An 18,617-nucleotide genomic window follows, 5' to 3' on the forward strand; every position below is an offset into this window, starting at 1 on the left:
GGCCCCGCCGTGCGCCGCCGCCCCCGCGGGCAGCCGGGCCCCGCGCCGGCCGTGCGCCCCCCCGCACCTCCCGGGCCTTATCGCAGGTAAACACGGCCGGCAGCACACGGGAAAGTTTTATGGTGCCGGCGGGAGCGTGGCCGAACCGGGGCTGGGGCATCTCCGCATCCCTGCCGAGCCCCGGGCCCACCGACACCGGGGATTGTTTCGTACCGGGGCTGGGTTCACCCCTGCCCCCGGGTCACCCTGCGGGGATCGGGGTGTTTGGACCCACGAAGGGCGGCAGAGTGGAAACAAAGCCCAAAGGCGTTTGTGCCCCATCGTGGCCGGGGTGTCCGTGCTCCTGTGGCCCCCACGGGGTGTGCGGTGGTCGGGCACTGATGGGGCTGGTGGGAAATGAAGTGCTCAGCGTGGGCAGGGATGGGCAGAGTGACGGGCTCGCGGCTGCCCCAGCAAAAATAACAGTGCCCTCCCGCATGCCTCCTCTGACCCCTCTGCTTTTGCAGGCTGTGCTTTCATCGCAGATGTTTTCCCCTTTGCCCCTTTGCTTTGCGGTTCCTTCCTCAGCCCCTGGGCTGGTTTGGCCCCGGAGAGCGCCAGCGAAGGCAGGTGGGAATTTCAGGCCTCGCAGGGTCACCGCGCCGGGTAGGAAACGGAGCTTGCTGGGTTTGGGGATCAACACGGGAAAACCGGCAATTCCGGTTCCCTCTGGACGCGTCTCCTTCAGTCGTCCCGCTGGGCAGCGCTGATGAACGATCGCGGCACCGGGGCTGCCCGTGCCGGCCGGGCGGGAGCGGGACCCTCCTTCCCACCCCCTTCCGGGGCACCTCGGGCTTTGCACCGGCACCTGTGCTCTGGAAATGTGTGCAGCCACAGGGATGCTGTGAGCAGAGACATGGACAGGGCAAAGAGGTGGTTGCTCTCTGGCTCACTGTCTGATGGTCACACTCACTGCCCAGAGCTGACCTTTTTTCCAGCAACTGCTAAAAACTGTCCTAAAAGAGCTTTATTCTGGTGTGGTTTCCTGTAGTGGTGCTTCAGTGAGAGCAGAACTGTTCAGTGTCAGAACGTGGGTATTGATCTGCCTTTTTCCTCTAATTATAGCAGCTGCCCAGCCGGCCGCCAGTCGCCTCTGTGTCACGGGGGTGCTGGCACATCCCCTCCTTGTCTGTGTGTCACAGGGGTGCTGCTGGCACGTCCCCTCCTTGCCTCTGTGTCACGGGGGTGCTGGCACATCCCCTCCTTGTCTTTGTGTCACAGGGGTGCTGCTGGCACATCCCCTCTGCTGCCTGAGGATTCTGTACCAGAATCCAGAGCCCTGTCACCTTTTCCCCTGTGAGGGCTCGGGTGATGTCTGTGGTTACAGACAGGAGTTGCTGACCCTGCTGTGACCCCAGGTCCTTGTGGGTGATATGAAGGTCACCTGTTTTCCCTGAAAATGCTTTTCCATGTCTTGTGTCAGGGTGATGTAGATGTCTCCCTCGGAGAAGCCGTGCGTGGGAAGTAGGAAATCACCATCCCACAGCAGGCGCTTGCTCGGCAGCCTGGCAGGAGGAAAAACTTGTCCTTTTCTGCTGCCAGTTTTTGCTTTTCTAATACAAAAAGGTTACAAATCCAATGAGCTCTGGAACCTGCAGGATTGCATTGTGTGTGACTGCCAAGTGGTGTTTTCCTGGTGTAATTTGGGAAGGAGCAGCATTAGGAAGGGAACTCTGGAGTTCATAGCTCAGCTGCTCTGACAGCTCTCATGCTGCCTGGCCAGGGGAGGCTTCCAGCTGCCAAATAATCTCTCCATCGTGCTGGGACCCAGCATCCACCTGCCCGGTGGGGATTGGGACCCCGTGGGATGCCGAGGGCGGGACGATCAACCCTAATTAAAAGCAGCCAGGAACGAAAGGGTGGATGTTAAATGGATGTTAAACTGCGCTCCTTCATTTGGGCGCTTTGATCCCGGCTTTAGTCACCGCCTTGGTACGTGCGGGCTGTGAGCAAAGCACCGGGGCTGCAGCCCTGTGGGATCCCACAGCCCACGGCCAGGCAGGTTTTGGGGTTGGCTCCTCACCCTGCTGCCTGCCAGTGATGGGGAGCAGCCCAGAGATTGCATCAAAGTTTTGGCCAGGCTGGTTGTGCACCTGCAGTGACAGCCAGGACGTGCCAGTGGTGTCCCAAGAGGTTGGGTCAGGGGTGAATCTCCCCATTTTGGAGCCATCCTGCCAGCACACGTGTGCCAGGCTGCAGCACTGCCCCATGCTCTTCCTTGGTGCCACCATCCTATTTTCCTGGATCTCCTGGCCTGCTTGATGCTTGGAGGCAGTGAAAGCACACCTGGGCTGGCAGCCCTGAGGGACTGGCACTGGTTTGGTGCCACTGTGGTTTATTTGGGACCATGCTGGACCTGGCATCTCATGGTGGTTCTGTGGGTGGGCTGGGGCTGCTCCTGCATGGGCCCAATCCTTGTGCTGGACATGAAATGGCTCAGTGAAACCTCTGCACTGAATCCCCAAGGGTGAAACCCACCTCTCCAGCAGCTCCTGGGCTGAATTTTGGCTGGTCAGGCTGTCTGTGAGACTAAGGGCAATAATTGCAATAAAACCACCAATGCCAGTGGGAATTACAGCTCTGTTTTGGGACAGGCCAGCAGGGTCCCAGCTCACTCAGCAGCTGAGGTCCTGTCCCTGGGGACAGGGGACATTTCCTTTCCTGGGTGTCTGCCCATCTCACACTTTGACCCTTCTGGCTGTGCTTCCTCCAGCCCTTGTGGGGCTCGGGTTCCATGGATGGGTTGGGATGAGCGTGGTGGGCTGGGACAGGCCTGTCTTAGGGCAGGCAGCAAAGCTCCCAGCTTGGGAGCCGTGTCTGCCCTGCTCCCTCTGTGCAAAACACCTCAGGACAGATGCTGTAACTCCTTCAGCAGCTCTTCGCTGCAAGATGCATTTCCAAATCCTTCCTTGCCTGGTCCAGGATAAGCCATCCTTTCTGTCAGTATCCCGTGGGAGGTGCTGGCATCCCTGTGGCACATCCCTCTGGCCAAGCTGCCGTCGAGGGCACAGCCTCTGCCAGCTCCAGGCTTTTGGGTGGCTGTGAAGGCACTTTGGGAGAGGCAGCTGTGCTGCAAGTGCCTGTTCCTGGGCACTCCAGGATCATTAACCTTTGGGGATAAGAGGATTACAGCAAGTCACCGGCTTAACTCCACTGCTGCTTTACGGCCCCACATGGCGGGGTAACCCCGGGACTCTCCTGGTGCAGGAAAGGCAAAGCCAGCCCCTCTCCCCAGCAGCTGGGCCCAGCCTTTTGGGACAGGTTCACTCTTTGGGATGATTCAGATTTTGCTGCTGTCATGGTCAGTTCCTGGGTAGCTGTTCTGGACTCCTTTGGGGTGGGTTTGGTGCATGGACACCTCTGACATTGCCCCTTTGGTGTTGGGTTCCTCCTGCATAAGTCAGGAGCACTCGATAACTTGGGGTCAGGTTCCTTCTCCTACAGGAAAGCACCTAATTTCAGAGATGTCCCTGGACAAGCAGCCATGTGGAAGCAGCAGGTGCTTTCCTGGGCAGGTAGATAGGATTTTTACAAGGCTTTAGGGCTGGGGAGCTGCAGGGAGGGACCGAGTTCCTCTTCCGGCACAAGTGCTGGCAGCGGGGTGGCTTCCTGCCTTCCCAGCTGGGACCTTTTTCCTCTGCTGGTGACAGAGGGCTCATAGACACAGGCACAGCCCAAGCACTCCTGCCAGGGTGAAGCATCTCGCAGAGTCTGAGGAGGAGGAGGAAGATTCCCATCAAAACAGCAACTTGGATTTGCAGCCCATCAACACATGGGGGATGCAACCGACCCCACTCTGGGGTCATCTTTTGGAATAAATTCCTAATTTAAAGTCTGCTGTGATCAAACACATCAAAATATAGATAATCCTCTTCTGATAATCACATTGCTCTGGATTTTTGCTCCATCAAGATGGGCATTGAAGCTGCCACTCCCTCCTTGCTTGGGGGCTGCTTTTCCCCACGTGCTGTTTGCACGCAGCAACATCCTCAGCAGAACCCAAACCACTCCCCCGTGGTTCAAAGGCTCCTTGTGATTACACAAACAACCCTGGAATTTGGCATCTCACTATTGTGCTTTAATGTTCCCCTGGCACGGCGCTGAGTTCAGGCTGCAAAAATGCAAAAATTGGTTTCCTGGGACAGGGACAGCCGGGAGCACCAGCAGCAGTGGTCAGATCCTGCTGGGGATGGGGGCTTTAATGGCTGTTTTGTTTGTGGGTAAAAGGGATAAAAATTTGTTTGTGGATAATGGATGCTTCTGTTTGTGGATTCTGATGTGTTACAAATGACTTTGAGGTGACAAATGTGTTCTAAAACTCAGGGTATTCCCCAAAAGCACCAGCACTGCATTTTGGGGTGTCGGGGTAGCCATGGGGGTCTCACCATGTCTGACAGCCACTGTCCCCTCCTCTTGCAGGCCATCAGCATCAGCAAAGCCATAAACACACAGGAAGCACCAGTGAAGGAGAAGCATGCCCGCCGTATCCTTTCCCTTGGCTCCCAGGACAGCACAGAGGAGTTTGGGCTGTGGGGGTGTCACCCCCTGATGCTGGAGCCGCAGGAGATCTGGGAAACCCGTGCAGAGTTTGGCTGGGGGCTGGCATCACAAAGGTTCATCCATCAGTGAAAAGGAAAATGAGCAATGCAATAAGATTGCATTTCTGTGGCAGTAAAATGCAGAGGGCCCCAGTGTGCCCTCAGAAGGGGGAGATGTACCCAAAAATGACAACTGGGGGTCTTTTCTGGGGGTGCAGCATTGTGCCAGTGATCCCTGTGCTCACGGGGCACCCAGTGTCTCCTTTTCAATGAAAGTTGAACAGGAACAGTCCCCAGCCCAGCCTGTCCCCTGCTGTGTGTGTGTCCAGTTGGCCTTGACTGCCCTGGAAGGGATCATCCTGGGGACACACCACGAGAAGGGAGCCTTCACCTTCTGGTCCTACGCCATCGGGCTGCCCCTGCCCAGCAGTGCCATCCTCAGCTGGAAGTTCTGCCACGTCCTGCACAAGGTCCTGCGCGACGGCCACCCCAACGTGAGTGTCCCCTCTGCAACCTCCCTCCTGCTCCTCTCCCAGAGGGGAATTCCTGGCTCTTGCCACCATCCCTCTGCACAGGGAGTGTCCCTTCCCTACCCCAGCCACCTTTCCCAGGTGTTGTCTCACATCTTTGAAATTTCCCTGTGTAAATCCCCGACCTTTGGGTGCTATGGGAAGGCTGGAACTTCTCCCAGAGCTTGGGTGGTGTAAGGGGCTGGATGCCTCCTCTTCCCCAGCATCAGGGCAGACAGCCAGCCTCACTGTGCCACATCCTTCCCTTTTGTGTCCCCAGGTTCTCCAGGACTGCCAGAGGTACCGCAGCAACATCCGAGAGACGGGGGACCTGTGGGTGAGTGGGGCAGAGTGCAGGTTTGTGCCTCCCAGGGGGTTTGGAGACAGTGCTGAGGAACAGGGTGGGCACAGAGAGGGTGAAGCACTGCCTGAAACAATCTGTGTGTTTGGGTGGAGCCACAGGTCAGTGGCTCGTGTGGGATCTGCTGGCTCTGGTTACCTCACTCTGGATTCCCCTCGTGTCTCTGCAGGGCCATTTGCACGACAGGTACGGGCAGCTGGTGAGCATCTACACACGGCTCCTGCTCACCAAGATCTCCTTCCACGTCAAGGTGAGACCTCTGCCACCTCCACGCCACCAGAACGAGGGGATGTGCCATGCCAGCAGCAACTGATGGCTTTTTCCTTCCTTTTACAAAGCATCCCGAGTTCCCCCCGGGCCTCGAAGTGTCGGATGAGGTGCTGGAAAAGACTGCAGGGACAGATGTGAACAACATGTGAGTGTCCTGGTGGGGCCAGAGTGTTGTCACCAGCTCCATGACTCCCAGCTGGCAGTGTCCTGCTGACAAAACCACCCCAGGATGGGGCAGTGACCGGGATTTCGTGAATTGTTTGGATGGTGCCCGATCCCTCCTGCACCCACAGAGCACCGTGGGGTGTAAATGCCTGGAAAAAGGCCCCAAATTCTTGTCAGTCAGAGCTCTTGCCATCATGAGGACTCTCAATGAACACGAGCAACTGGAGCAAAGATGTCTCTGCTGTCAAGTGATGGAGTTTTGGTTTGTTTTGGCAGCTTCCAGCTGACGGTCGAGCTGTTTGACTACCTGGACTGTGAGCTGAAGCTGTCGGAGTCAGGTGAGGAGGCGGCAGGGGCAGGTCCCTCCCGCTCGCCCCGGGGCTCTTGAGCAATAGTTTCGCTCTTTGGTCGGGAATAGAGTTCCGGGAGGCCGAGGTTGGAGGCTCAGGTCCCCCCTCCTCCTCCCACGAGATTTCTGAGGTGGTTTCTCAGCTGGATTCCCCTGTCGAAGCTCTGTAGAGGCAGTTGTAGGAAAATATTTAGAGCATGTGGCTGCTTTGAACCCACCTGAGCAAGGCAGAGTGTTGTTTTCAGTTCAGAGCTGCTCTGAAATATGTTTTTATTTCTTTTTTGTACAACCACATTAATCATATCCATTACACAAATGCCTTCTGTCCCTCTGAAGCAGAGGACGGGGCTGTACTTCTTTTTAAAGACTCACTTCCCCTCAATGAAATGTCTCTGGGGAGGGCTGGAGGCCCCTGCTCATGTCTCTCACCTCCTTAGGAATTTTTAGATGGCTTAGAGAGGTGGCAGATTCTGGGAGTCAGGAACACGGAGCTGCCCTGGAAAACGGCACAGCGGGAGAGACTGAGCTCCCGGCTCCCAACAGCCTCCTGCTTCTCCTCCTGACCCAGTTATACAGAGAATTTATATTCATAAATACTTTAAAGCTGAGCAGGGAAGAAGCCAGGGTGGTTATGCTGCCTGGATCCCTGCCAAGGGAAGGGATCTGTTTCCGAGCAGGGGCAGGCGAGGCTGCGGTGCCGCCGGGCTCGTCCCCTGCCCTGGCATCCTCTCCCAGATCCTTGCATGATTAAATAGAATGGAGCAAAACCTCTCACTTCCAGCTGTGTCATGCAGCAGCAGCTTGAGGACAGCCTCTTTGGGTTAAATCCCTATTTTTTGGGGTTGGGGTATCCACGGCAGAGCCGAGCACCCCTTCCCTCTGCCAGCATGGTCTTTCTGGTTGTTTTTGCTGCCTGGAGCGGGGTTGTTCTCAGCTCAGGCAGCAGCCCTGGCATTCCCTGTGCCCCACATCCGCCGTGGTTAATGATCAAGCGGCGTGGCCGGGCGCGGGCGGCTCTGCAAACACGGCTCCCCTCAGTTTTCAGGCAGCTCAACACCTCGATGGCCGTGTCGCAGATGTCGGCGGTGCAGTGCCGCCTGGCCCCCCTCATCCAGGTCATCCAGGACTGCAGCCACCTCTACCACTACTCCGTCAAGCTGATGTTCAAGCTGCACTCCTGTGAGTCCCGGGGATGTGCTCCATGCTGGTGTTTTCCTGGGTGGGCTTCTGAGTCTGGGGGTGAGGCTGGTGTGGATTGAAGCATCTGTCGACATGTCCCTGTATCCCAGCTGGGCTCTAGGGGCCTGCTCCATCCCACACAGACATTCCAGATAAAGGAATTAGAAGGACTTGTTATTGATTAATTCAAACCCATGTGCCCTGGCCTGCCAGCCCCCTGCATGGGCAGCACAGTGCCAGCAGCCTCGTGTGGGTGTTTTGGAGTTCCCACACCCACATCTCCCTGTGCCACATCCCTGATCCCTGTGCCAGGGAATGGGAACACCCCACTCCCATCCTGACCCCTCACATCCCACTCCCTCCTGGCTTTTACCCTGCTGGCTTTTGGAGAGGAGGGGTCTGGGAGCATGTGAACAGACATGCAGCCCCAGATCAGTCACAGCTGTCCCTCCTCACCCAGGTCTGCCGGCCGACACCCTGCAGGGCCACCGGGACCGCTTCCACGAGCAGTTCCGCAGGTAACCGGGGCCCAGGTGGGGCAGTGGGGTCCCCTCTCTCCTTCCAAGCCCCCTCTCATCTCCCCTTTGTCTTTCCCTCCTCTCCAGCCTTAAAAACTTCTTTAAGAAGGCATCTGACATGCTGTATTTCAAGCGGCTCATCCAGATCCCTCGGCTGCCGGAGGTAGGGCAGGATTTGGTGAGGTGCTCTGGAGAGCTTGTGGGTGTCCCCCTGGGTGGGTTTGGGGTCTGGGGACACTGCCCAGCACAGGGCTGGCTCCCTGCCTTCCCTTGGCACTCTGCCTGCTGCAGTTCCTGAGCCCCCTGCAAGGCTGCAACAACTTCTTGTCCCTGCAGAGCCCCCCAAATTTCCTGCGGGCGTCCGCGCTGGCCGAGCACGTGAAGCCGGTCGTCGTCATCCCCGAGGAGGCCCCCGAGGATGAGGAGCCAGAGAACCTCATTGAGATCAGCACAACTTCCACCACGGAGCCTCAGGTGGGGGCCTGGGGCTGGGATGGGGGCAGGCTCCCGTGTCCTGGCTCAGCTGAGCAGCCTCTGTCCTCCCCAGATCACCTCGGATCTGTTTGAGCAAACCTTCGGGCCGCCCAACGGCGTTTGGGATGACAGGTATGGGGGGGCCAGCAGGGGAGAGGGGCTGCTGCCACGTGGGACCAACCTGCCCCTGTCCACAGGGATGCACAGATCGAGAGCCTGAAGAAGGAGGTGGAAACGCTCCGTGCAGAGATGGAGAAGATTAAACTGGAGGTAAAGCCGGGCTGGGGAGCAGCTGGGGTGGGGTTTGGTGCTGTGCTGTGAAAACCCTGAAGGGATGTAGCAGGAGCGGGGTCCTGGCATCCAGGGTTGTGTTTTGGGACCTCTCCTAGTGCCAGGATGTGATTCCTGATGGCGTGGGAGCATGTGAGACCTGTCCCTTGCTGTCCTGATGTTATCAGCAGGGACAGAGCAATTGCAGGGGTAAAGGGCAGAGCTTTCCTGTGCACCCCACACCTGCTTTGCCCAAATTCCCGAGGGGCAGCTGGCTGGGGGTGTTGGGGAGGGCAGGGCCGGTCCCCAGTGCCCGGTGACCCCCGCAGGCACAGCGCTACATCACCCAGCTGAAGGCCCAGGTGAACAGCCTGGAGGGAGAGGTGGAGGAGCAGCGCAAGCAGAAGCAGAAGGCGCTGGTGGACAACGAGCAGCTGCGGGATGAGCTGGAGAGGCTGCAGAGGGTGAAGCAGGACAGTGACAGGTCACAGCGGCTCTGCGCCGAGGCCGAGAGTAGGTGGTGCCCTGGGGTGTCCTGGGGTGTCCTGTGGTGTCTTGTGGTGCCCTGGGGTGTCCTGTGGTGCCCTGGGGTGTCCTGTGGTGCCCGGGGCCGTGGGCTGCCCTCGCTGTGGTCACTGAGGGTCTCTCACCCCTGCAGAGAAAGCCAACGCCACCGAGATCCGCTACACGAAGCTGAAGGAGAAGCACAGCGAGCTCATCAACACCCACGCAGAGCTGCTGAGGAAGGTGAGGCTGCTGTCCCTGCAGGCAGGGACTGACACTGAGGGCAGTGTCCCCGAATTAAATCCCTCCCTTTTGGGGTTGGGGTATCCAGGGCAGAGCTGAGCGCCCTTTCCCTCTTCCATCATGGTCTCTTTGGGTGTTCTTGTTGTTGTTTTTTTGGGGTGTTTTGCTGTTGTTTGGTTGTTTCTGCTGGTTTCTGTGGCCAGTGTAGCTGGTGGGATATCACTTGTACCAGCAGTCGTGGCATGCTCGGCTCCAGTTCTGGAAAGGGGCTCTCAAGGGATATGCTGGTGATGGGGATCCTGTGACTCAGTTGTGCCACTCACATATTTAATTGTTTGCTTTGGGTGTTTTGGTCTTGCTTTTGTCCCTTGGTCCCTCTGCCACCACTGGTGTAGCTTGTGCCTGCCCAGTCCCCTGTATTGGTCCCATCACCCTCTGAGCACCAAGCAGGGGACACCCCTTGAATTCATGTCCACTGGCATTTTGGATGCTGTGAGAAAGGCATCTTGGATTTGTTCTCTGAGCTAGAATTTGGTTGGAATGAATGTGGGGACGGTGGGAGTCCCCCTTGGAATGCCAGGTGAGCCCCATGTCCCCCCACAGAACGCTGACACCGCCAAGCAGCTGACAGTGACACAGCAGAGCCAGGAGGAGGTGGCACGTGTCAAGGAGCAGCTGGCATTTCAGGTGGAGCAGGTCAAGCGAGAGGCTGAGATGAAGGTGAGCTCTGGATCCTTCCCTGCCAGCACTGAGCCCTCCCCAGCATGGGAAATGCAGTTTGGGAGCAAGGGAAGGGGTAGGTTGTTGCTGTTGGGCCCTGATTCCAGGAAGAGTTGCCCTGGCTCCTCAGGAAGGTGTTAATATATGACTCAGCCCCTCTTGCCTAAATCTGCCTTTTCTTCCCCTAAGAAAATGCCACAGTGCAAATTGATGGGTTGAGTGCTTTCATTCTCTGGGGCTTGAGGTGGGGGCTGCTCCCAAATTTCCTGGCATGGGAAAAGGAGCCCTTCCAGGAGACACCCCCTGCCCAAGACCCCAAAGCCCCCTCCCTACAAAGCATGGCTGGGTTCATTCCCTGCATCCTGGCTGGCGCTGGTGCCGAGCGGGGCAGGGGCTGAGCCTGGGCACGGTGTGTGGGCACAGCTGGAGGACCAGAGCGTGCAGATGGAGCAGCTGAGGCAGGAGCTGGACGCCCGTCGGGACGAGCTGGAGCAGGCGCAGCGCTCGCTCAGCCACGCCAAGCAGGTACGGGGCTGGGGGGGCAGCACAAGCCCATCCAACCCTGTCACAGGGAGCTGGACCTGCCACCCATGCTGAGCCAGAGCTTCAGCAGCAGCCCAAGGAGCTGTCACAGGGCTGGGCGTGGGCCCAGCCCATCAGTGTCATGAGCTGGGCATGTCCCGAGCTCCCCCCAGTTCTGTTGGGCTGCCAGCAGTGACAGGGCAGTGACAGGGCAGTGACAGGGCAGTGACAGGGTGTCTGGCCCCCCATGGCAGGCAGGTGTGGAGCTCAGTGCCCAGCTGGATGCTCTGCACGCCGAGAAGGAGGTGCTGAGGCGGTCGGTGAGCGAGAAGGAGTGTGAGCTGCTGTCCACACGGGGCCTCGTCCAGGAGAAGGAGCTGCAGCTGAGCCAGGAGGCAGACAAGGCCACGAGGGAGATCCGAGAGCTCCAGGGCAGGCTCCTGGAGAAGGTACAGGGCTGTGTGAGGAGCCCACTGCCCCTCTACTCACTGGGGTGAGATGTTTGGGGCGTGCCAGATGATGTAGCCTGTGGGATATCACCTGCACCAGCAGTCGTGGGATGGTTGGGTCTGATCCTGGAAAGGGGCTCTCGAGGGAGCTGCTGCTGAAGGGGGTGCTGTGCCACTCACCTGTTCCTCCTGCCTCACAGAGCAACCAGGAGCAGAGCCTGCAGCAGAAGCTGCTGGATGAGCAGTTTGGAGTCCTGCAGGAGACAGTGAGAGAAGCCCAGGCCATCCTCAGTGATGCCATGGCCAAGTTGGATGACCCCCTGCACCTCCGCTGCACCAGCTCCCCAGGTATGTCCTGCTCATCAGGGGGCTGAAACACGCTCTGCCTTCTCCCTCCTGGACAGATAATGTTGCATCTCAGCTCTCCCATGGCTTTGTTTCCATCATGCCTGAGGTGGTTTGGGTTAGACTTCTCAGGATGAATTTTTAGCTCTCATGTTCAGCACTATTTTGCTCAGATTTTAGAGCTGTTCCCCAGCCAGGGATACACTTCCCCTCAGTGGTGCCCTGTGGAGTCAGCACTGGTGCAGACACCCACCAGCCTGTGCTAGGGAAATGAAATGGGATTCCTTGCAGATTACCTGCTGAGCCGGGCGCAGGCGGCGCTGGAGTCCACGGATGCCCTGGAGAAGGGGCACGCGCAGTACGTGGCCTCCATGGCAGGTACCTGGGGCTGGGGACTGGCACTGCTCCCAGCTTGCTCATGTTTCCATCCCCCCAGCAGCTCTGGGGCCACGGGCAAGCAGCAGTGCCCTGGTGACAGAGGGACACGGGCAGGGCTGGGGGGGTTCCCGTGTGCTCCTTCCAGCTGGAGGGGTCAATCCCAACATCTCTGAGCCTTGTACTGATCCTTGAGTGCCTTCAAGGACGAGCTGCAGCCCCCAGGACCTGGCAGGGGCTGGCAGTGCTGAGCCTGTGCTGTCTGTGGCAGATGCTGCGGGGCTGGTGGGGGCTCTGGCCCTCTTTGCACACCTGACAGGTGACACCATCGTCAACGGCAGCGCCACGGCCCACCTGGCCCCCACGGACCACGCTGACCGTGAGTGCAGGGATGCAGGGGGTGCTGGGGGGACTTTTTCTCATGGGTCTTTTCTTCAGGAAAGCCATGACAAAGCCCTCTCTGCCAGGGGCAGATTTTACTAAACACAGCACATTCCCCACACTCCCCCTCCCGACATTCCCTGCCCTCTAGTGCCCCTCCCTGGGCCTGGAAATTCATTTGTAATCTCCTAGAAGACATTTGGGGGATGCTGCTGGTGCTCAGCTGTGGATGAGGGGAGGAGGAAGATGAGGGCGGGCAGGGCTGGGATGAAGGGAACCCCTTGCCCAGGCTGTGCTCTCGGCAGGGCTGACGGAGACGTGCCGGGAGTGCGGCCAGCGGAGCCTGGAGTACCTGGAGCAGCTGAAGGACAGGCAGAGGCTGGGCAGTGCCCAGCTGGGGGACGTGCAGGGGGCTCTGAGAGGGGTCCTGCAGCTGGCCCAGGTAGGAGATGGAGCCCAGCACAGCATTCCCACTCGGGGCTGGCAGGGTGGGTCCCAGGGAACACTTTGGGGTGGTTTGTCCCCCATATTCACAAGTTGTGGTGCTTTCCTTGAGCCAACTCAGCTTCCAAGCACTGAGACCCTTCCTGGTGGTGCACAGAGCTGGTCACCCTCAAATCAGCTGCAGTCTTTCAGCCCAGTAACCCCTGTGGAAGGAAACTTCCCATCTTTCACATATTTTTCTTGGTGAAGCCCCTATTAGTCTTTTCTTTTACACAACTTTCAGCTCTCCAGGGCCCTCTGGAGCAGAAACTGCTCCTATGATGGAGTTTTGTCACCTCAGTTTGGGGCATTTCTTACCTCTGAGGTCCCATGTTTGCTGCAAGCTGGTGGCACATGTACCTTCACTGTGCAGGCTGCAGAATGCTGCTCCTGCAGCTTGGATTATTTGGTGGGGGCGGGAAGGAATTGGATATCTTGGTTTGTAGTTATTCCTTATAAATATTCCCTTCTGTTTTTCTGCCTAAACCCTCCTCATGCGTGCTGCCTCTTCTGGCAGGAGCTGAGACCCAAGAGCTTGGACATCAAGCAGGAGGAGCTGGGGGACATGGTTGAGAAGGAGATGGCCTCCACCTCAGCGGCCATTGAGGATGCTGTCAGGAGGATAGAGGTGAGACAGAGCTGCAGGATGGGCCATTCTGGGGCCTTGGGGTGGCAGAGTGTCCATCACTCTTCCACCTTCCTCACCCCAACATGGCATCCAACCCTTCCTCTGGTGTTTCCCAACAGGAGATGATGAGCCAGGCCAGGAACGAGAGCTCTGGGGTTAAGCTGGAAGTGAACGAGAGGTGAGTTTTGAGGAGGGACACGTGACAGGTCTGTGCCCTGCTGGGGTGTACTGTGCTCCAAAACAGGCTGGCTGGTCTTGAAAAGAACCCCATTTTCTGAGGCCAAAGCTTCCCTGGATGCTGAACACTTTTCCTTTGCTTCCCTTCAGGATTCTGAACTCCTGCACGGATCTAATGAAGGTCAGTGCTGCAGAAACCCATCTGGGCTGCACAAAACTGTAACCTCCCACCAGCAGCAGCATCAATCTCCTCTATAAGACCCCCATCAAACCCCAAAACCTGTTTTCCTTCATTCCAGGCTATCAGACTTCTTGTAACAACATCTACAAACCTACAGAAGGAGATAGTGGAAAGTGGCCGGGTGAGTCCTCTCTTACACTCATCTCTTTGTGCTGATGAAATACAAGAGAACTTCCCCCAAACTGCAGAAACACTCTGGATTTCATGGTTTCCCATGTTAGCAGCACTCTGGCAGTCCCAGTTGCTGGAGCTGGGCTGCTCAGCCCTGTGCTCTCTTGCACAAATTGCTGTCACCCTTGCAAAGCCTTGTCCATCTAAAGATCATGTCTCAAATTTGTGTGTTTTAAACCAAACCCAGCTCAAATCTGTAGGCTTGGGACTCTGATGGTTTTTTGCTAATTGTTTAAGCAGGTCAGTAAGAGCAGCATGAAGAGCACAGAAATGCTGTCGCTCCCTTGATTCATGGCTTTACATATGAATTTACACATTATTACACTTTATATGGGTATTTAATACAGATTTATGTGCTGTTGTATATTAGACAGAAGTTAATCCAGGCCATAATATTCTCATAACAACAGGGGGCAGCAACAACTCAGGAGTTTTATGCCAAGAACTCGCGCTGGACCGAAGGGCTGATCTCTGCCTCCAAGGCCGTGGGCTGGGGAGCCACACAGCTCGTGTAGGTACCCCCAGGCTGGGAGCTTCCAGGGGACACAGCTCCAGGGGCTGCACCGTGCTTCCCTGTCACCCCCTCCTCCAAAATTCCCACTGCTGAATTGCTGATTCCTTGTGGAGCCTCATTGCTGGCTCCTGATGGAGGTCTCTGTTTTTATGGAGCCTCAAGTTTGGTTCATTGCTAATTCCTCATGGAGCATCGTGGTCTGGGTGGGACCACACGGTCACCCAGCTAGGGATGGCAGGTCCTCCCTGTCTGCAAAATGTGAAATCAAATCCCCCCTGTCCTGGTTGTGGATGGGGTGGTTGGAAATTGCTCTGTGCCAGTGCAGGAATGTGGGGGGTGTCTTGGGCAAAGCTTTAAAATTCTCATCCATTACAAAAACAAAATCCTGCCGTGGTCCAATTCACCTGGATCTTGGCTTTGAATAATTGCTTTGTGTATGAGCTTTAATAACAGCTGGACTCAAAGATCTTAGAGATCTTTTCCAACTGTAACAATTCCACGGTTCTGTAATTACAAAGCTGCTGGATCCAGCTGCTGATTCCTGAGGGTATTAGCAGGAGATAAATAATCTGCACGGGCTGTGCTGTGTCTCTGACACAATCTCCCTTTGACCCCCGCTGCAGGGAGTCAGCAGACAGGGTTGTCCTGCACACAGGGAAGTACGAGGAGCTGATCGTCTGCTCCCACGAGATCGCTGCCAGCACAGCCCAGCTGGTGGCTGCCTCCAAGGTGGGTGTCCCAGCAGGATCCCCTGGCTGTCCCCCCGTCCTGTCTCACGGTGTTCCCCTCCTCTCTGCCAGCCCTGCAGTCTCCCAGAGCAGGGGGAAGGGAAGCTCTTGCTGTTTTCCAGGCTGTGATTTTAATCCGTGCGTTAATATTCCCACACCCGAGGCTTGCCTTGGAAACGAAGATGTGTAAAACCTCCCGTCTTCCTCCTGCCAAGCTGGTTATGTAAAGAAAATGTTAATAACTAACAAGAAATCAAGAGAAGCAGCTGCAGGAGCTGGAGTTGAGGATGGTGGACTTTGGTCCTTGCCACCTTTCCTGTTGGTGTGCGTGGAAGTGAGGGGTGGAGTTTTAGTGATGCAGGTTTGGGGGGACGGGGATCCATAGGGATTTTTACACCAGATGGGTTTAAAATTAAGAGCACAGTTCAAAAGCCAGAGCTGTACTGAGTGCTTGGCTCAGGTGGGAGCAGAGCTGGTTTGGTGCCCTGGGGCTGAAGGGCTTTGCAGGGATCACCTTGTCTGGCCATGATGGGATCACTGAGGATAAACCTTCCCATCTGTCCATCCGTCCATTCTTTCCACTCCCAGGTTTTCATGCCCAAAAGCTCTTTTCCTCTGCCTGGAGCTCCTTGTGGGGGTCATGGTGGGCACCCACAGCCATTCCTGTGCTCGTTGCAGGTGAAGGCTGAGAAGAGCAGCAGGAACCTGGCCAGGCTCCAGGAGTGCTCACGCAACGTCAACGAGATGGCAGCAAACGTGGTGGCTTCCACCAAGTCGGGGCAAGAGCAGATAGAGGAGAAAGGTGAGTTTTTTTGGTTTTTTTTTTTGCAAGGAAAGGGTAGAAAACCCCACCCCACATCCCTTTCTGGCCTGGGGAACACCCAGAGGTGTCTGTCCAGCTCTGCTTTGGCACGTGAGGGGTGCACTCAGTAGGGGCCCTCTGTCCCCCACAGACACCATGGACTTCTCGGGCATGTCCCTCATCAAGCTGAAGAAGGAGGAGATGGAAACACAGGTACGGCCCTGAGGCGGCTTCAGCGCGGCCGCGGACGGGCCCTGCCCCGCAGCGGGGGTCCCTGTGCCCCCAGCACGGGTCCCTGTGCCCCCAGCACGGGTCCCAGGCTGGATTTTGGGCGCAGGTGAAGGTGCTGGAGCTGGAGAAGCGGCTGGAGGGCGAGCGGGTCCGTCTGGGCGAGCTGAGGAAGCAGCACTACGTCCTGGCCGGGGGCTGCGAGGACGCGCCGGAGGACGGGGAGGCCAGGCCGGCGCCGGCCCCGCGGCGAGGAATCCTGAAGAAACCCCCCATTGCCCAGAAACCCGGCCTGGGAGAGGTGGGACACGGCTGGGGGTGAGGGCTGGGCACGGGGGTGTTCCTGGCACGGGCTCTGACCGGGGTGGCCTCTGTCCCCTTCTCTGTCCCCTTCTCTTGCAGCCCTAGCCGCCCCCGGCCCTCACGCCGCGTTGCCTTCGCGCTGCTGTGCCTTCACGCGCGGGGTCTCCTCAGCGCCCGGCCTGGAAACAATCCCAAACTGGATGTTTTCTCGAGGAACAGATCTTATTTTTTGTTTTCCTTTTCTCTGAACTCTAGAGTGGCGGGGCTCCTGTGCTCCCCAGGCACTGCTGAGTGCTCTCCTTCTCCTCTTCCTCCTTATCTTCCTTCTTCTCTTCCTCCTCTTTTTCCTCCTCCTCCTCACCTGCCAACCGGCTCTCCCTGTTTAATTTAATTTGGGGTTTGTTTGGGTTGTATTTTTTTTTTTTAAGGACGTTATCAGCACTAGAAGTTTTCAGTAAATGTAGCTCTACTGTACTGCTCAGACCCTTTCCAAGAACTGTGAACTGGTTTTACAGTAGGAAACTGGTGGGCTTTTTCTTGCAACCATATTTTTAAATTCCCCTTTTTCCAGCCTGAGGAATATTTGACTTAATTTTGGTGTGGGATCAGCCCTCAGCAGGAAGGGAAACGTTTGCCTTCCCCAGCACGTGGAGCGGGGCTTTTGTTAGGGAAAAGCAGTTACTGACACACACTGGCAATAAGAAGATAAACGTTTTTATTTTTTTTTTTTCCTTTTCTATTTTTTATTACTACAGCAATGTCAAGGGATCAGTTGCGTTATGTTTTATATTTAAGATAATTAGCAGAATTAAATCTAACCGTGGCCTAAGGGAGCCAGGGACTGGAGAAGTCTGCAGCAATAAGGAATTGCTGATGTGGAGAGATGCGGGGGCAGAATCAAAACCCTGTCAGCTGTGTCTTCCCTTGGAGCAACTACCAGGATGTAGATTATTAAAGGAGCAATATTTAAAATACTTTTGTGTTGCTTTGTTGTTGGGGAGGAGGTTGATGACAGGGCCAGGGCCATGACAGGGTTGGTTGCAGGAAACTGGGCCTGAGCTGTGGGGAAGAGACAGGCAGTAAATTAGCTAAATGTGCATAAATATATCTGTAGATACACATAAATATATATATATAGAGAGAGAGTCCTCTCTATGTATGTGTAGCCATGTGTGTCTGTGGTTCTGCATATGCCTATACACACACACATATATATATATATATATAGGCATATGTATGTATGCATTTTTGCATATTTTATATACCTATACTGTTATGCACTATATATAAAATGTAATATATGAGATAATTATATTTATATATAAATATATACATATATTATTATAGATATATGACAGGTGATCTAGATGGTTTATAATATATATTAGTGCATACTATATACATGTTGCATATATATTATTATATATCTATTAGATAAAATATAGGTGTATATATATGTATATATATAAAATAGGCAGCTATATATGATACATAATATCATGTAGGTGATAAAACTGGAGCATTTAGAGCTCAGCATGACAGGGTGACCACAGCTGCCTTGCATTTAGGTGGTGACTTGTGAGGGTCCTTGTCATGTTCAGTCAACATTTACATCCCATCCCTTGTTACCCTCAGGCCCAATTACAATCAAACTTCATAAAAGCCACAGTAAAACCCAGGCCTTTTCCTCTCTGAGGCTGCCAAGAGGCTGTAAAGCAGTTAACAAGAATTACAAGTGGCTGTATCTCAGGTAAACACATTTATAAAGTATTCCAGTATTTATTTTAGTTACGAAACAGTCTCGTGACGGCCGCAGCTTTCTGAGGTTACACATCACAAACGGCCCGGGCAGGTTTATGGGTTTATGGGCAGTGGCAGAGCCAGGGCTCGTTCCCCAGCTCCTTGTGTGGCCAAAGTGCAGTGCCCAGCAGGGCTCTGGTGTTCCCTGGGGTGCTGATGAAGTGAGCAGCTGCTCAGAGCCTGCAGGTGCTGCTGAGCCCAGCCCAGCCCCGAGGTTCATTCCCTGCTCAGCCTTTGGAGAGGGACACACAGCCCTGGGTGGCTGCTGTCACGTCAAGTGACAGTGACACAGCAGTGACAGGGGCCAGCTCCCTGCCGAGTTTCGTTTCTT

The 18,617-nt window shown here is 55.8% G+C and overlaps 1 protein-coding gene across 1 annotated transcript in view; it reads left to right on the forward strand.

Annotated features, from left to right (window-relative positions):
* The window catches only part of HIP1R (huntingtin interacting protein 1 related), a 17,564-nt gene extending 604 nt beyond the window's left edge, over window positions 1-16,960 (forward strand). Inside the window, exons 2-32 of the mRNA XM_041488826.1 lie at window positions 4,459-4,522; window positions 4,929-5,071; window positions 5,367-5,423; window positions 5,617-5,697; window positions 5,786-5,862; window positions 6,159-6,220; window positions 7,270-7,410; window positions 7,871-7,928; window positions 8,016-8,091; window positions 8,265-8,402; window positions 8,476-8,534; window positions 8,600-8,672; window positions 9,002-9,185; window positions 9,331-9,419; window positions 10,023-10,139; window positions 10,563-10,664; window positions 10,916-11,110; window positions 11,311-11,458; window positions 11,747-11,833; window positions 12,102-12,209; window positions 12,517-12,653; window positions 13,212-13,322; window positions 13,442-13,500; window positions 13,650-13,680; window positions 13,799-13,861; window positions 14,322-14,422; window positions 15,049-15,154; window positions 15,832-15,955; window positions 16,107-16,168; window positions 16,293-16,484; window positions 16,586-16,960. Coding sequence (XP_041344760.1) covers window positions 4,459-4,522; window positions 4,929-5,071; window positions 5,367-5,423; window positions 5,617-5,697; window positions 5,786-5,862; window positions 6,159-6,220; window positions 7,270-7,410; window positions 7,871-7,928; window positions 8,016-8,091; window positions 8,265-8,402; window positions 8,476-8,534; window positions 8,600-8,672; window positions 9,002-9,185; window positions 9,331-9,419; window positions 10,023-10,139; window positions 10,563-10,664; window positions 10,916-11,110; window positions 11,311-11,458; window positions 11,747-11,833; window positions 12,102-12,209; window positions 12,517-12,653; window positions 13,212-13,322; window positions 13,442-13,500; window positions 13,650-13,680; window positions 13,799-13,861; window positions 14,322-14,422; window positions 15,049-15,154; window positions 15,832-15,955; window positions 16,107-16,168; window positions 16,293-16,484; window positions 16,586-16,591 — 3,051 coding nt within the window. The 3' untranslated portion in view covers window positions 16,592-16,960. The remainder of the gene's footprint in view (window positions 1-4,458; window positions 4,523-4,928; window positions 5,072-5,366; window positions 5,424-5,616; window positions 5,698-5,785; window positions 5,863-6,158; window positions 6,221-7,269; window positions 7,411-7,870; window positions 7,929-8,015; window positions 8,092-8,264; window positions 8,403-8,475; window positions 8,535-8,599; window positions 8,673-9,001; window positions 9,186-9,330; window positions 9,420-10,022; window positions 10,140-10,562; window positions 10,665-10,915; window positions 11,111-11,310; window positions 11,459-11,746; window positions 11,834-12,101; window positions 12,210-12,516; window positions 12,654-13,211; window positions 13,323-13,441; window positions 13,501-13,649; window positions 13,681-13,798; window positions 13,862-14,321; window positions 14,423-15,048; window positions 15,155-15,831; window positions 15,956-16,106; window positions 16,169-16,292; window positions 16,485-16,585) is intronic.
* Window positions 16,961-18,617: the final 1,657 nt, after the last annotated feature.

Source organism: Pyrgilauda ruficollis, unplaced genomic scaffold, assembly GCF_017590135.1.
Source record: "Pyrgilauda ruficollis isolate IOZ18807 unplaced genomic scaffold, ASM1759013v1 scaffold9, whole genome shotgun sequence".
NCBI classification, from domain to species: Eukaryota; Metazoa; Chordata; class Aves; order Passeriformes; family Passeridae; genus Pyrgilauda; species Pyrgilauda ruficollis.